Below are 17,360 nucleotides of genomic sequence, written 5' to 3' on the forward strand. Positions count from 1 at the left end.
CTATAGTTGTCCTATTAATTGAATCTTCTTTTTGCATACTGAGTTTTTTGGTTGCAATGAATGCTGATTTTTGTCCATAGTTTTACCATTATTCCAGAGTGACTTCAGAATGTTACTAAAAACAACATTATCATCATCTTCTTCTTTCGTCTGTGGGCATAATTTCTATCCTTCTCTATAGACTATCTCTCTTTCTATTGAATTCTTAGCTTATTTCCATCAGATTAGAAGGTTCAAAATGATGCTTGAATGGAAGAATACAATGAAAAAGAAAAGTAACAATCTCTAGTGATGAGCTTCCATGATAAATGTCAGCTATCAGCGAGTGTAATTAGTTGATCCACCACACCTGGTTCTGCAAGCGTGCTGGTGTCGCCTAGCTCATCTAATTGCCTGGAAGCGATTTTCCTCAGAATTCTCCTCATTATCTTTCCACTCCTCGTTTTTGGAAGGCCAGGGGCCCAATGAATTCTCTCAGGTGCTGCGAATGCTCCAATCTGAAACATGGAACAAACTCAAAATTTTTTGTGTACACACAAAAACTGCACACACAATCTTTACCGCACACAACTCTCTTGGTGCTACTAAATCAATATTCTGATAGAGACATTCACGGTGTACTTGAAAGACAAATGATCATACTAGGGAGATGGGTGGGATTGGTACGAACCTGCTTTCTCACTGTGAGTATAAGGCTCTTCTGGAGTTCGTCACTGTAAGGAACACCCTCTGCAAGAGTAACAAATGCATATACACCCTGTCCTTTCACCTAATGACACCAAGGATGTAAGTTAGTACGATCAGACAGGAAAAGGGTCATCTGCATCAAATATGAAAGTGGAAAATATACCTCATGCTCAACACCAACCACAGCAGCTTCTGCACATTGGGGATGAGAAACTAGAGCAGATTCCACTTCTGCTGTGCCAATACGATGTCCACTGTACACATAAAAGACATCATATAAGTCAGGAAAATTTGTGTAACAAAATTATGTTAAGACATTTACATATGCAAGATTCTCTGGGAGAGAAACTACAGTTTACTGGAATGAGTATAAATCACTTATCCTATTATAAGAGTGAACTGGTCCAATTATATCACATGCATGTTGAATATGCATTATATGGGACTACGGCTGGAAAACTTTCAAAAATTAAAAAAAGTACCTAACGTTGATAACATCATCAACCCGTCCAGTGAGCCAGTGGTATCCATCCTTGTCCCTGAAACATAGACCTCAGTAAGATCATTATCATACTCATTTAGCATGTCTTGCATCTCAAAGAGGAAATCATTAAACCACTAACGCGCGCACACAGGGAAAAAAATCCAGAATAAAGATACAATTAATGGATTAGATTTAAAACAGAAAGGTGCATCACAATAACCCAGAAGAAAGAAATCATGTATAGAGCTTTATAACACCAGTGGAAATTACCTGCAGCAGCCATCACCAGTAAAATAATATCCAGCAAAAGGCTTAAAGTATGTGGTTTCGTATCTTTCATGATCACCAAAAAGAGTCCTAAATGCACCAGGCCATGAGCTTTTCACACAAAGGTACCCACTACACTCGCCTTCAAGCTCAACACCATTCTCATCTACTATGGCAGGCTACAATTACACCCAAAACGTACAATGACGAATTGTAAGCACAAGATGAATGGAAAGTACCAAACCGATATATATTTAATATAAAATTTTTGCATCTCAAACCTGAACCCCAAAGAAAGGAAAAGTAGCAGAACCAGGTTTCTGTGGCCAGGCACCAGGTAATGGAGTAATCTGCAAGGTAGCAATGAAAAATCGATCAACATATGTCTTTTAGAACTATGCAAAATGAATGCTCTCAGACAGGAAGAAAGAAAGTTACCATGAAGCCGCCAGTTTCAGTTTGCCACCAAGTGTCAGATATAGGACACCTCGCATCTCCAACTACATTGTAAAACCAGCTGCAAGAAACAGGAGGATGTTAATAGAAGATTTTAAAGAACATATACACAAAAATGGACTTCTCCATGCAAGGAAATAAAAGAGCTAAAAACCTCCATGCACTTGGATTAATAGGCTCGCCTACACTTCCAAGAACCCGTAAGGATTTGCGAGAATAGCGGGTAACATACTGCATGATGAAAATAAATTAAATGAATATGAAACCAATGAAATTAAATTAAAAAAGGAGCTCTCTCTTTCTTTCTCTGTGTGTCTGAACATATATAAAAGTTCATAAAATACCATCACAACTTTGACAATCTCTTCTACAAACAAATGATTCAATTAAATTGAGTATTACAAATTTAAATGCAATTATTTTTTGTTTTTCCCTTGATAAATAATTCCAAAACAATGCAATGAAACACAAGCAAACACAGTAAATGAGAAAGGCCACAATGGAACTATAGAATACAAAGAAATAAGTTGCTTGGTAAGTGCAAGAACACCTTGTTCAAAGAATAAAACCAAAAAGTAAAATGCTCTCAAATCAGTGTAAATTTCAGTTTACTAAATCTTCATTTCACAAGTTTAGACATGCAGGTTGAAAGAACAGGCCAGGTCACTGTTGATTATACTGACAAACCCATTTAATTATTCGTCTGAAGTTAGGGGACTGTTTATCCTTCCCATTATCTTAATTACAAATAATTGCAGCAAACATTTTAAGCTACAGATCTACATACCTCATCACCTTCACGCATGAGAGACCGCACCAAAGTTGGTGCAGTATAGAGTATTGACACCTTGTATTTGTCAACAATGTCCCAACAGCGACCAGAATCAGGATAACTTGGAGCCTGCAGAAAACAAGATCATGCCATTATTAACGTGCCACTCAAGTCCAAGCACAGTGAAACTTAGAAAGGATCCCTTTAATTTAAAATCTACCATACTCTTACAGCTTATGCCCTAAATTTTACAGTTTATCCAGAAGAAATTAAAACATTTATTTTCTCAGATATACAATCTATTTCCCAGATCAAATGTGAACAATTTGACAAGTATACAATTCCTTACTCCTTCAAAGACAACTACTGTGGCTCCATTGAGCAATGGTCCATATGTAACATAACTGTGCCCCGTAATCCAACCACAGTCAGCAGTACACCTGATATGAGAAAAACAAATGTCAAGTATTAAAACAATGATTAATGAGCTTATTCCAATTGCAAAAGTTACAACATAAGAAAGTTGAGTTTCAGGGATACCAGTAGACATCAGAAGGCTTGTAATCAAATGCATACTTGAATGTTGTTGCAGTGTATACCATATATCCTCCAGTTGTGTGGAGAACACCCTTTTGAAAAATTTTAATTTAGTACACAATACAGAAACAAAGAAAGAAACTAGTTAACTTACATATAGGTCACAGATACCTTTGGTTTTCCAGTACTCCCACTAGTATAGAGCAGGAAAAGAGGATCTTCTGCATCAACCCACTCTATTTCACAAGTAGTTGGATATTTAGGGATGACATCCTGGAACACATTTTTCACTTGTTATCAAACACGAAAAAGGCTTTCAACGTATCAAGTCATTTTAAACGAATAAGGTTCAATGACTATTTCTACTTCTATCAAGTGACAAAATATAGAAATCATATACCAAAAGCCTCCTTGGAATAGACTAAAAGCATCACAAATAATTCATGAATATACCAACCTGCCACCATACATCTCTTCCTTCCTGCCATTTAGTGTTTTCTCTTGTCGTCGCCAACTGGTTATCATAAGTTAAGCACACATCTGGTCCAAAGAAAAAAAAAAAGGATGAGTAATTGAAGGGAACTGATTAATTTGTCATGATAGGTTGTTGCACTAATAATTGGTTTCTATAGTTAGTGATGGTTGATGTTAGCCAAGTCATATGGATATGGAACCAACAGAAACCAGCAAGTCAAACAATCAGGCTGACCACGATGGTGATAATAATGCAAAGTGATTTGCCTCCTTATTTTAAGCAGGCATACTTGATAACTATAACCCATTGGCATACCCCCAAGCAATAGGGTGAAAAAGCTAATCAATCATAATAAAGTAACCTATAGACTAATAGTTGCAGCTAGGTTATGTACTAGTAAACACAAATTCATATGTGCCATTCTTCACAATATGAATCCTAGGTTTAGCATATCCATCACAGGACAGAATTTTTTTTTTCTAAAAAGATGAAAAGCTTAGTGAACTGCAGATGAGAAGGTTACCGGAATGTCAGTGAGATATCTGTTCTGTCAAATCAGAAAACAATTAGTCCAATTTACTCACCTACAAAGATCCCATTTTTGGCACAGTCAACAAGGGCGGTGTCGACTATGTCCTTCAATTGGATGATCTTAGGACCTCTCTTAAAAGCATTACATGTAATTATAGCTTTTGGTTTGCAGTCCATGATTCTCTGTGAAAGAGAATCTGCAGAGAATCCAGCAAACACAACCTGAAGGCAAAGAAAAGCTAATGCTAATTATTCAACTAACGTGAGTGGAAACTGGAGGAATGAAAACATAACTAAAAATTACCGAGTGCACTGCACCAATGCGAGCACATGCAAGCATAGCTACAGGGAGTTCCATTAACATGGGCAAGTAAATAATTACAGCATCACCCTTATTAACACCAATATCTTTCAGATAATTTGCAAGCTGTAAATAAGATAACATAAAAATCAGCATTGGCTTTTGCTCATATGATCTACTAGAAATTAACTGATTTTTAGGAAAAGACAAATAAAGCAAAACAAGTTAAACCTGGCAAACTTGGTGGAACAACTGGGAGTATGTGAGAGTGTCATCAACACCAGGATCATTGCCTTCCCAATAAATAGCAATCTTGTCACCTAATCCAGCTTCAATGTTTCTGTCCACGCAATTATAGCAGATATTGGTGATACCGCCCTTGAACCACTGAGAAAATGAAGATGCAGACAAACTTAGTCCGTAACAAGTAAATAAAATGTTCTTTTTCATGCTCTTACTTTTGATCTGGAAAATATGCAAATGTACCTCGATCTTGATATTGCCTTTCCTGATGTCAAGATTCTCAGAGCAAACTTGCTGATCCCATTTCTGCTTCCAATAAAATTGGGAAGCAATATCGGCCCAGAAACCAGCAGGGTCCTCAATGGACCTATTGTACATTTCCAAATACTGATCATATACCACAAAAGTAAAGGCAGTGTGAGTAATAAAAAGGAAAAAGTAGAGCCTTTAAAGCTAAAAAGACAGAAAATATTTAACCTTCTCGGGTGACGAAACCAAAGCCTGGCGAGTGAAATCATCACTAGGATAAATAAGATCATTCTCTTCAGAAGCAAGAGCTTCACCCAATATTACAGCGTTCAACTGTGGAATATTACCAGCCCCGGGTGGGAAACGTCTCAAAGATTCCACATGTCTCAAGTAATTTGATGTCCTCAAAACTGATGATCCCATCATCACAACTAGTCTTCTGCAACCACCGCCACCGCCGCCAGCACCCAGAAACGACAAGGAGGATAAAGAGAAGGGTGTTGTGAAGGAAAATGAAAATTGTTTTTGTTGTTTGACTTGGTGTGTTGATACCAAAACTGGAGCTTTATAAGCAGCTCCTCTTCCTCCTCGACCTAGAACTAGGCCGTTCAAACAGAAACTACTATAGTAACTCCCAACCACTCCAGGATTGCTGCCCATCATCACACTATTGTTTTATCAATTATTAGTGGTACTTTTTTTTAATTTGTATTTTTATAAATAAATAAACCAAATGAAAAAACAGAAGACAGATCTGCTTCTGATTAACCAATTCCACCCGTTGCTTTCCTTCATAAACACTTAAATGTATATAGAGAAGAAGAAGGAGATGACGTTTCAACTCCGAACTCAACAAGGGTTTATCTTCAAATCCAATCTTTCAATATCTATATATTATTTCATAATTATCATTAAAATAATTATATATATATTAAAAAACCAACCTGTTACGCAGGCAGGCTGGCACAGTGAGTGTTCGGGTACGATGGAATAGAAAAAGAAAAGAAAATCCCCTCTTAAAGTCAAAGCTGCCTATGAAAGAAAAAGCTTGAGCTCGTTTGCAGGTTGGCGGCGATGATCACTAGGTGATGCTTGAAGTTGCAGAGCAAGGAGTTTGAAATGGGCTGATTAATAATATAATTTAGAGTTTGTTATAAATATATTTTAGGCCAAAGGACTATTTCCCATTAAAGTGCTCCGATTAATTTTGAAAAACTCATTTACTTATTTATAAACTATTAAAAAAATATTAGATTAACAAATTCAAGGGTAAAATTATCATTTTATTTGTAATATTAAAAATAAACTTAATTTTAATTTTTTGTCTCTGTCCATCTTCGTCTCGACGAAAACGCATCGTTTTTATCGATGATGATGTCATATAGCGTCAAAAGTATATGATCGAAAAGAGAGGACGTTAGAGAGGAAGAATAGGTACTTGGAGATCATCGATCATCATCGAAAAAATTAGATCTGAAAATTTGAAAACCCTATGAGGAAAAATACTATTTTTAAAAATTTGGGTTGGGGGAAAGTGTTAGGTTTTAAGGTTTGGAGAGAAAAATGATATGACTAGCAGACTTAGTTAAGTTTGACGGCTCATGAGTGGTTAAATAAGATTTTTAAAATTCACAGAGAGAATTTGAAAAAAAAAGCATACCGTGGGTAGGAAATAGTGCTTTAGCCTATATTTTATTAGAAAGAGATATGAAAGCAAGAAATCTATTTAAATGCGATGGAGAAACAGAACACAAGGTAGAGAGAAATATATTTTTTACATTTTTTCATGTCTATACAATGCAAACGGGTAGGTTTACATAGGTAAATCTCACCACTGGCCAATGATGGTGATAATTTTGATCCTAATTTAAAATTTTAATCATTTTTAATATTAACGAAGAAGAGATGTTTCGATAAAAATGAGAAAAGAGATAAAGATACAAAAAATATTGACAATCGAGAATGAAAATTCATATCTCTTTTTATTTTCGTCTTTGACCTCGTTTTTTTATATTAATATATTTATTTAAAATATTAATATATTTTTATAGTTTTAAATTATTTATATTTTTTAAATTTATATATATTTCATTGATAAGAGAAGAAAAAATTTCAATTTAACTCTAAATATATTATATACTTCATTGATATCTTAACTCTACAAGGAGAGAAGAAAAATGAAATGATAAGTGAAATCGAATGCAACCCTTTTACGTGAGTTTGTATATAATTTGATGGGATATTGAGTAGAATAACTTATTTTTTTCTTTTATATATATATATATATATATATCACTTTTTTTTTCTATATTATTAGGGTTTACACTCACCTAACTAAGACTTACTTAATCAAGTATAAATTTACCTAATTAAGATATAAAATTCATCTATTCACCTAATTAAAATTAAAATATGAAGTGAAATAAGATAAAATTATGAAAAATTTTGATGATTTTGATAATTGGAAGGTTGGCCAAGTGTTTGGCTTAGTGATTGGCTGAATGGTTGGCCAGTTGGTTGACTAGCCAAACATTTAGTCAACTAATTTATTTTTAAAAAATTGATTAATCAATCAATTTATTTTGAAAAATTGGTTGAATGGGTAGCCAACCCATCCGATTAATCATTCGGTCAAATCTCAAATCTTATCCAAATCCAATTTATTTTTAAAAAATTGGTTGACCAATCAATTTATTTTTAAAAATTGGTTAAGTGGGTGGCTAACCCATCTGACTAATTATTCGACCAATCTTAAATCTTATAACTTTCTTCTTTTAAAAATTAAATTAACTTAAAAAGTAACTATATTTATATAATAAGAAAAAATAGTTATACATATATATAAAAGATAAAATAAATAAATATTTTAATTAATATCTCTAATTTAATTATTATATAATTTGAATTATACTATAATTTGGATAAATAAAATAATATAGATAAAAGTGAGAATTTCACTTTTTTTATTTATTTTTATTAACAGGGAAGACGCCTTCCGACTTCGCATCGTTTGTCGTCCGAGATTAGACTTAGGGTGCGTTTGGTTGGCGGTAAGATAGATTACCTTGGTAATCTATCTTTTATTCCCTTGTTTGGTTTATCAGTAATAAAAGATTACAGTAATCTTTTATTACCAATATTGACGTGGCAGGTAATATAGGTGGTAATCTGATTACCACCTTTACCTTAGGTATTTAAAAATTATTGGGATAATCTTGAGTTTATTATAGAAAAATTATTATTTATTAATTTTTTGAAATAAAAATAAATTTATTTTTAATTAATATGACAAATAATATAAAAAATATTTAAAAATAATTATATTCAAGGGCATTTAAATAAAATAATTTACTAGTAATCTTTTATTACCTTAAACCAAACACAATAATTATTTATACCTATCAAATTTTATCAAACATAGTAATCATTTATACCCAGTAATCTTCTAAGTAATCTATCTTCAAGGTAATCTTTCTATTTTAGTAATCAAACATTACCCAAACCAAACGCCCCCTTAGAGTTTTGACACAATGCTGCTCTCATCATTGCGAATTTGCAGAGGCAAAAAGTTGAATGCAAGTTGATTGCTTCTGGCTGTTTGGAAAAAAATTTGGACCTTTTGGAAATTTTGATATCTGGGTATGAACATGAACAAGGTGAAGACGGGATTGGTAGTGTTCTTATTTATGGTGCTGTTGCAACAGAATGTATTCGGCATCAGAGTGTGGCTAAATATGTGATGGAATCGCAACACTTGAGAAAGTTTTTTAGGTTTTTCAGAACCCACATTTTGATGTGGCTTCAGATGCTCAATAGACTTTTAAACAGCTTTTGACGAGGCATAAATCAATTGTAGGTCAGTTTCTGAGTATGAATTATGAATGGTTTTTCGAGGAATACAATTCACAGTTGTTGGAATCTCATAATTACTTGACCAGAAGGCAGGCTGTTAAGTTGCTGGGAGAATTGTTATATTGTCAATCAAATTCTGGTGTGAGGGTTAGGTGTCTGAGCTCATTAAGTAACTTCAAGGAGTTGATGAATCTTCTTCGAGATACAAACAAATGTATACAGTTGGAAAGTTTTCACGTGTTTAATTTGTTTGTTGAAAATCAAAATAAGCCTCCTGAGATCGCCTGTGTCCTCCTCAAAAATAAAGACAAGCTTTTTCAGTTCATCGGCAGCTTCAATATTGATAGGGTGAATGAAGACTTTGAAGCCGAAAAATCGCTGGTTATTGAGGAGATTGCTGCTTTGGAACCAAGAAAGCAACAGCCAGTCCTTGCGTTTTAATATTCTTACAAATCCAAGCCAGAAAGGAGCAGAAGATTGGATGTTTAGCTTTATACTTTTTAGCATTGGGATTTTGTTTCTCAGTCCTTATTCTCGTTGGAAATGTAAATAGAATTCATTTCAACTTAATAATGTAGCTTCCATTTTTTTTTTTTTACGAGTTCTCTACACTAGCTTTTCATTGTTAAATAAGAAATCAGCCTTATTAAATGCAATGTATTGGATTCAAATAATATTGGAGTAGTGTGGGATTTGAAAACAAATACATGATAACAGTGGAGACTTTGCTTATTCAGCTTTTTGTTTGCTTTCCTAGCTCATCTGTATAGGCAATGAAACCACCTCTCCGATGCCCCCATGTGATTGCAAGTCTCGAGAATCACCCTGCAAACCGTAAATAACAGGGAAGAGCAAGCAGCAATAGAAGTTCATGTTTGGGAATTCGTAAGTGCAGATTTCCCTTAAAGAATGGGTCCTCAAATTGTAGGCGACAATACTACCAGGGAGCCGCAGGTATATCGTTTGAGAGTTTCCAATGTAAGCGAATGGAGATAAAAAGTATGGCTCCCAGTGTGAGAAAAGATTGTTTCTCTGTTGAATACGAAGAAAGACATCAGGATTTTGTGATATCAAGCTCTGGTGTGTGGCCGTATGAACTAATTTCCACACATAGTTAGAATAGAAGTCCTGATCATGTTCCTTGATGAGAACCCAGATGTGGATTCCTTCAGAGTCAGAGTAGCAGTAGTGAAGACGGCTTTCACACTCAAACAAACATTGCCCAAAGGTCAGAGAATTCCAGGTCCATCTGTGGGGATAATTTGGCAGCTCAATCACCCTGCAGAGCCCATGATTGACATGATAAACGAGTAAGTATCCACCCAGTTCCCAGTAAATAGCTCCGTTTGCAAAGAGAGGGGACGAGTCGAGCTTGGGAAGTTCAAGTGGTAGACGAATTACAGGCCTATATCGTCTCCATATATTAGTTTCAGATGAGAAGATCTCCATTTCTAGAAAACCACCACTTCCCGCTGGAGGGACAGCAGATGACGATGATGAGGACGACTCTAGGACACATTCTTCTTCATCTTCAATTCTGAATACTCGTACAACTTGGTAGTGGAGTCCATCAAAAGCCAAACCTGTTCTAATACTACGTCTAGTTATCAGGGGTCGAGGAAGAACCTCCCTTCGCTCAGAAAATAGATTGAATAGATTATAGGTCACTTGGTTATTATGAACACTTGACAGCAGAAGCAGACCACTGGCAAAAGCACAAACGTGTACGTTTCTTGAAGTACAAAAACTCAGGGATCGGTTCACAACAGCAGACCCTTCATCAGCCAAATCCAGGAAAACATACTGAGCAGAGCTATCACTGAACAAGTAATGGCACAGAAGATTCTCGGTATAATTTCTGGTACCAACCCAGTTGGGCTTAGACCCTGTGTCCATGCTTTCTGGCAAGACAAAACTACTCCTTGATTGTGTACTAGAATATAAACAGATTTATTGAAGAAGGGAAAAGATGACAGCACTATCAGCCAATCAAGCACCACAGTGACTCATCAGCGGGGAAATTGACACTATGCGCCTGAAGACAGAAGCACAGCTTCGATAATTGCAATGACATCCTTTCATTGGCCTTTCCACCTACTAAGTCCAAACATAAAGGGATGGGCACATTGACCACTTCCACTGCGTTAATTTTACAAATATTTATTTTAAATCAGGGATTGCCACGTGAGTTTTTGTACTCTCATGCCTTGGTCATTATAAAATCTCCTGATTTCATGCTGAACCTTACAGCACAAGGATGTTTGGCAATTGGTGGACACATGCAATAGAATTTAAAAATTTTAAAATAAACAGAAAATTCATTAGAATGTGAAAATAATTGAGATTTTAACTGTAGGTGAAGTCCCCTTTCTTTCAACATAAAAACGAAAGATTGAAAATAAAGGAATCATTTCAATCTACAAAACTTCTTTGAATTATTTTACTTGAAATGTTTATAAGAATCAGGGTTTCGTATGATTGGAGGTTCTACTTTGATACAAGGCTCCTTCCTCGGTGATTACAATGTGTACAATATAAAATGTAATTAAACAGTCAGAAAACCATCCACTAAAGTTAGCCCACATCCCACTTGAAGCATTGGAGCTGATATTGAGGGACATAGCATGTAAACACTCCCAAGCAGTTAGATTGATTTGTAAACTGGAAAGAATTTTTCTCCACATCAGCCACTCTCTTGTCAAGACTTGGTGTAAACCATGCTGCCGCTGTATTCCCATTCAGCTTGGGCACAACATTCAGCCTTGGCAATACTGCCTCTGTATTCTCATTCAGCTTCTCTGGAATTACATTCGGCCTTTGCAACGCTGCCTCTGTATTCTCATTGAGCTTCTCAGGCATGGCGTTCAATCTCAGCAATGCTGCCACTGTATTCTCATCCAGCTTATCTGGCAAGGAATTCAGAAGTTTGTAAATCTCATCGTTCATGTTTTCACGATTATATAGCTCAATCATGCAAGTATAATGCTCTAAAATCGGTGTGATACCATAATTTTCTCGCATATACTGGAAGTACCGGCAACCTTCATCTACATTATTTGTCTGTACACAAGCACATAAAACACCCACAAAAGTGATTGCATCTGGCTGAATATTTGTTTTCTCCATCTGCACAAAAAGAGCAAGGGCTTCCTCTCCACACCCATGCACACCCAAGCTAGTAATCATAGAATTCCAAGTAGCTAAGTTCTTAAATCGCATCTCATCAAACACTTTCCTAGCATCCTCCAAACTACCGCATTTGCTATACATGTCTATAAGAGCAGTCCCTAGGTAAACTCCAAGTTTGAACCCATTTTTAAGAGCAAAGTCATGAATCCAACTACCCAATTTTAGACTTCCCAGGTCGGTACATGCTTGAAACAAGCTAACAAGTGTAAATTCATTTGGTCTGACATTGTCAAGTTGCATTCTCCAGAACAATTCAAAGGCCTCCTGAGGTTGTTGATGCCTAACATAAGCATTAATCATGGCTGTCCATGATACAACATTTCTTGATTTCATTTGCTCAAAAACAGCCCGGGCAGCATCCAAATCCCCAGAAGCAGCAAGGCCGGTAATCATAGTTGTCCATGAAACAACACTTCGTACACGCATTTTCTCAAACAGCTTAGTTCCACTATCTACATCCCCACACTTGAAATAAAGATCCATCAAAGTATTCTGCACAAACATGTCTCGGGAAAATCCCGTTTTAACAGCCAAACCATGGACCTCTTTGCCCTTCTCAACATCAAAAGCCGCCAAGCAAGCTTTAATAACAAACGGAAAGGTGAACTTATCAGGCGCAAAGCCTTTGCATATCATAAGGTTAAACAAATCCAAAGCTTGCCGGGACCTGTCAGTCCTAGTAAGTGCCCTAATCATAAGATTCCAGGTAAAGGCATGGGGGCGCTGGATTTGATGAAAGACTAAAAGGGCATAGTCCATTTTGCCATAAGAAGAGCAAATATCAAGTAATTTTCGAACAACTAATTGATCGTCAGTAAGGCCGTGGCGGATAATTCTGGAATGGATTGACTTCAATTTATTAAAAGTGGTACATTTACGGAGTAAAAACAGAGCTTCCTGAGAATTAAACCTCAGTCTAGAGCTAAAGCTCAGTGGGGTTTTATGGGCAACAAGGTCAGGGATGAATGAAAGGCACATCGCCATAATTATTGAATAAAAATGACGTAATTTTCCGAGAAACGTTGTGTGAGAAGCTTTGTTTACCTTTCCAGCGGTGCTTAAACGCCGGCCGGCCGGCCCGGTCGGCGAAGAATTCTGGGCCGCAAGCTTGCACGTCTAATTAGTCGATAAACTGGATAATCGTGGTAACGGCATGAAGTTTCAGTGCGGTTCTACGGCTTCGTTATGTTTGGAAAGATGAATAACATATCCTGGTGTCATAATAACTGAACCACAAAGTATGGGGAGATTAAGTTAACAATAAAACTATGTGTATTTATTTTAGATACACAAATATATACATATTTATATATGTTATCATATGATTGAATGATTTTAAATTAAGAATAAAACAATAACTAATCAAATGATGACACATATAAGTATATATATATTTGTGTATCTAAAATAAGTACACATAATATTACTCTTAAATTAAATACCCAAAATCTAACGAAAGAAAACAAAAATTCTCAGCTTTATCCATACAAGGCAAAAAATACCCAAAGTTATATGAATGGATGAAAATACCCTTATATAAACAAATAAAACAAACACATGATTTCTTTGAAATCACTGTCTAAATTCGGGGGAAAAATTTTGCTTGCTATGTAGCTTCCACGAGGATCGTGAGATTGACTTTTTTCTGATGATTTTTCTAGTTTTTTGATAACAAAAATGACAAAAAAAATTAATACATTGTCTTTTATCATGTTTTAATAATTTTGATGTTGAGATTTTATCGATTGAATAAAGATTTTAAGTGTTTTTAATTAAAGTTTTTAGTTTTGAATATTTGATTTTAAAGGCAATTATTATTTGTTTTGGATGAATTGATTAAGGGTTGTTATATTGTAACATGTATAGATTCGCTTTTTATTGAAATAGTATTTGGAAAATGAAATTTTGGTCCGAAAATATAGATCTCGGGGGAAAATATTCCACCTCGAGAGTGAGGCCTCGGGTAATCTTTGGGAGAGGGGGAAAATTGTAATTTTTTAAACAATAACTATCTTGAGGGAGTCCCAAGTGATCTTGAGAAACCTTGTGGGATAGCGGGAATTTTTTATTTTTTATACAGTGAAACTCAAGGAACTTGAGGGAGAGATAAATTGTGAGTTTTTAAATAATTTCGATATTTAAAGGGGTAAGTCACTAGTTTAAGGGGGAAAATTGATAGGTTTTTTATTACTGTGTTTTTCGATGTTGAGTTTTTGAATTTCAAATCCATTTTTTTAAATTTTCCTATTTTAAGAGTTTTTCAACATATAGTTTTTTTAATTTTAAGTTTGATATTTAATTTAATAAGGTTTTTCAATGTGTAGTTTTCAAATTTCATATTCATTTTTTTTAAATTTTTCCTATTCCAGAGGTTTTTCAACAAGTAGTTTTCTAATTTCAGGCTTTATTTTTTATTTATCTCATTCTAGGTTTTTTTTTTTATATGTAGTTTTAGAATTTCATATCTGTTTTTTCAATTTTTTCCATTCCAAAGATTTTTTGACGTGCAATTTTTTAATTTCAGGTTTAATTTTTTATTTATTCCATTTAAGGTTTTTTCATTTGTAGTTTTCGAATTTTAGTTTTTTTTTTAATTTTTCCTATTCGAAGAGTTTTTTGACATGTAGTTTTCAAATTTTAGGTCCAATTTTTTATTTATTCTATTCTAGGGTTTTTTTATGTGTAGTTTTTGAATGCTAGATTTTTTTTCAATTTTTCTCACTTTAAGGGTCTTTGGACATATATTTTCAAATTTCAGATTTGTTTTTTTTTCATTTTTTTTCATTTCAAAGATTTTTTTATGTATAAGATTAGAATTGGAGTTCTGTTTTTTTTTTTTCTAATTATTGTAGAAATTAATAAATTATAAATATACATTTCATATTGATTTCAAATTTTATGTCTGTATTTATGAAATTTTTATTAAATTTGTCATGATAATAATAGTATTTTAACAGAAAATTTCTCAAAAAAGAAAACGTGAGGACCCAAGGAGAGAATTAAGAATCCTTGATGAGACACAACACTTTTAGATAGAGGTGATTTCGCATGTGTAGTGAAATATTATATCCAAGATAAAATTTACATTGACACAACAACAATTGAGGTTGTTTGAATGAACGTATTTTGGGCACTTCCTTCACTTATGGGACATGAGATTCAATAGAGTGTTGATCTTATACTCAGGAATTAGTTCTAGTTTCAAATTAATAGGGTTGACATGAAATTCAACCTATTCAAGTTTGCACTTATTATATTTGGGTATCTTTTGCATTTTTTAAAAATAGTTGGACATTTTCACTTAAGTTGTTTCACTTTTGAGCATTTTAATTTTAGTTTGTCAAACTTGGGCATTTTTAGTTTAAACCAGTTGTATTTGGACAATTAATTTAATTTTCTCAAAGTATAACACATGTATTGTAAATTCTTTCCCTATCAAACATTTTGTTGTTATTTTATATGGGAACGAAAGAAAAGAAAATTTCCCAATAGGCAAAAACTTTTATGAGTAATATTATATGCATAATAATATATATAATTTTATATATAAATAATATTATGTTATCATATTATTGAGTAGTTTAAAATTAAAAATAAAACGAAACTGAATTACATAATAATATATCATTATTTTTATACCAAATTATATATATAGTTTTATTGTTGATAAAAACAACTTTGGAGGAATGTGGCCAGTTTCATTGTGTTAGAAATAAAACCACCTGTATAAAGATAATATGCTTGTGCAAATAAGAGCATGTACATATTTGTGGAACACAATTTAAGTATATATATAATGTGTCATCATGTGATTGAATATTATTTTATTTTTAATTTAAAATTATTTAATGATATAATAACACAAAATACATATGCCTAAATTGTGTATGCGTAGACGTCTTTTTTTTTTCCCTTCTCGTGGTAAATAGTCATTTTCATCCCCATGTTCTACTTCAACTTCAATTGACCATGAATTATGAGAAAACAACCATAAATTAGCAATGGCCATAAATTTGCACAGAGCAATCTCTCTCTATGAATTCAGAGTAGCAAAAAGAATGGCTTTCACATGTGTGTGATCATGCACTTTATAGATGTGTTTGATTCGAGTAATATTTTATCAATAAAATAATATACATATATTTTTTATATATAATTTAGGTATATAGATAAATATCATTATGTGATTAAATGATTTGAAATTAAAGATAGAGTAATCTCTAATCATGTGATATCACATCATCTATGTACTTTAATTATATATTAAAAATATGTACATATAACATTGTTCATATTTTATTACCAAAGAGCAATATTATACCTACTTATTTAATTATATAAATAGGTATATACTTGTGTGTCATCATTTGATTGGGTGTTGTTTATTTGTAATTTAAAGTTGTCCAATCGTTTAATAACATATATCAAGTATATGCTTAAGGTGATTATGTATAGTTTAATTGATTGCTAAAAGTGAAAAATGATCATAAAGATAGTTATGATGTATAAATATTATCACTTTGAACTTAGATATTAAAAGATTATAAATATAATATTAATTTTATTATTATTTATTAATTTTTTAAGACAAAAATATCTTCATCTTCAATTAATATAACAAGTAACATGAAATATATTTTATAATAATTATACCTAAAGATATTTAAGTAAAATAATATACTAGTATTTTTTTAATCCCTAATCAAATATAATAATTATTTATACATATATATATTTATCAAAATTTATCAAACTAATTTTTAAATAATTTATTTTCAATGTAATCTTTCTTTTAGTAATAAAATATTATTTAAATAAAATGCAACATAATTGTTAAAATTAGGATATATAAGTAATTATTTTAGTTACTTAAAAATCTTCAAAATATTATTGGGTAAAAACTAATATTGTATTTGGTTAAACTAATATGTATTCGGTTAAATATTTATTTTATATAATTTTTAAAATATTTTTAATATTAATAATATAATAAAAAAATTTAAAAAATTATGATTAACTTATAATTTGAAATAATAGTAAAATTATTTATTATCTTATTTATCGCATTATAAAATACCATATCGTTTAATATTGTGTCATGATACCAAATATCACATCATTTGGTATTGTGTTACGTCGTGTCGTGAAAAAATAATAAAAACTAAATCATCATATTTATTCTTTGTAGAACAAATTAAGTTGTTAACATACGTTATCTGATGTGACTTAATGCAAATTAATTTGCCCTATAACCAACTACAAAATCCCTTCACAAGTAAGAACAAAAGAACAATTTGACACAGCTCATACCTGAGAG

General features: G+C 32.9%; 2 protein-coding genes and 1 pseudogene across 4 annotated transcripts; 1 reads left to right on the forward strand and 2 right to left on the reverse strand.

The window, feature by feature from the left end:
- Positions 1-67: 67 nt before the first annotated feature.
- LOC123223868 (acetyl-coenzyme A synthetase, chloroplastic/glyoxysomal-like) lies at positions 68-6,136 on the reverse strand. Of its 2 annotated transcripts, XM_044647310.1 has the most exons (19): positions 5,947-6,136; positions 5,231-5,669; positions 4,997-5,140; positions 4,742-4,897; positions 4,514-4,636; positions 4,263-4,431; positions 3,661-3,743; positions 3,375-3,476; positions 3,207-3,295; positions 3,016-3,106; positions 2,682-2,795; positions 2,049-2,125; positions 1,877-1,955; positions 1,720-1,788; positions 1,442-1,617; positions 1,170-1,226; positions 851-941; positions 671-769; positions 68-497 (listed from the first exon to the last, which is right to left on the reverse strand). In XM_044647310.1, exons 2-19 carry the CDS (start codon positions 5,663-5,665, stop codon positions 312-314), a joined length of 2,340 nt encoding a protein of 779 aa, XP_044503245.1. In that variant the 5' UTR covers positions 5,666-5,669; positions 5,947-6,136; the 3' UTR covers positions 68-311. The 2 variants fall into 2 exon arrangements, with proteins under 2 accessions (XP_044503245.1, XP_044503244.1); XM_044647309.1 differs by having other exon boundaries at positions 5,231-6,136.
- A 2,392-nt stretch (positions 6,137-8,528) lies between these two features.
- LOC123223496 lies at positions 8,529-9,295 on the forward strand (annotated as a pseudogene).
- Positions 9,296-11,264: 1,969 nt separating this feature from the next.
- LOC123223640 (pentatricopeptide repeat-containing protein At3g26630, chloroplastic-like) lies at positions 11,265-13,294 on the reverse strand. 2 transcript variants are annotated; one of them, XM_044646911.1, is made up of 2 exons: positions 11,860-13,293; positions 11,265-11,760 (listed from the first exon to the last, which is right to left on the reverse strand). In XM_044646911.1, the coding sequence occupies exons 1-2, from the start codon at positions 13,025-13,027 to the stop codon at positions 11,429-11,431; spliced, it is 1,500 nt and encodes a 499-aa protein (XP_044502846.1). In that variant the 5' UTR covers positions 13,028-13,293; the 3' UTR covers positions 11,265-11,428. The 2 variants fall into 2 exon arrangements, with proteins under 2 accessions (XP_044502846.1, XP_044502845.1); XM_044646910.1 differs by having other exon boundaries at positions 11,265-13,294.
- Positions 13,295-17,360: the final 4,066 nt, after the last annotated feature.

This window comes from Mangifera indica, chromosome 8 (genome assembly GCF_011075055.1).
Source record: "Mangifera indica cultivar Alphonso chromosome 8, CATAS_Mindica_2.1, whole genome shotgun sequence".
Lineage (NCBI taxonomy): Eukaryota > Viridiplantae > Streptophyta > Magnoliopsida > Sapindales > Anacardiaceae > Mangifera > Mangifera indica.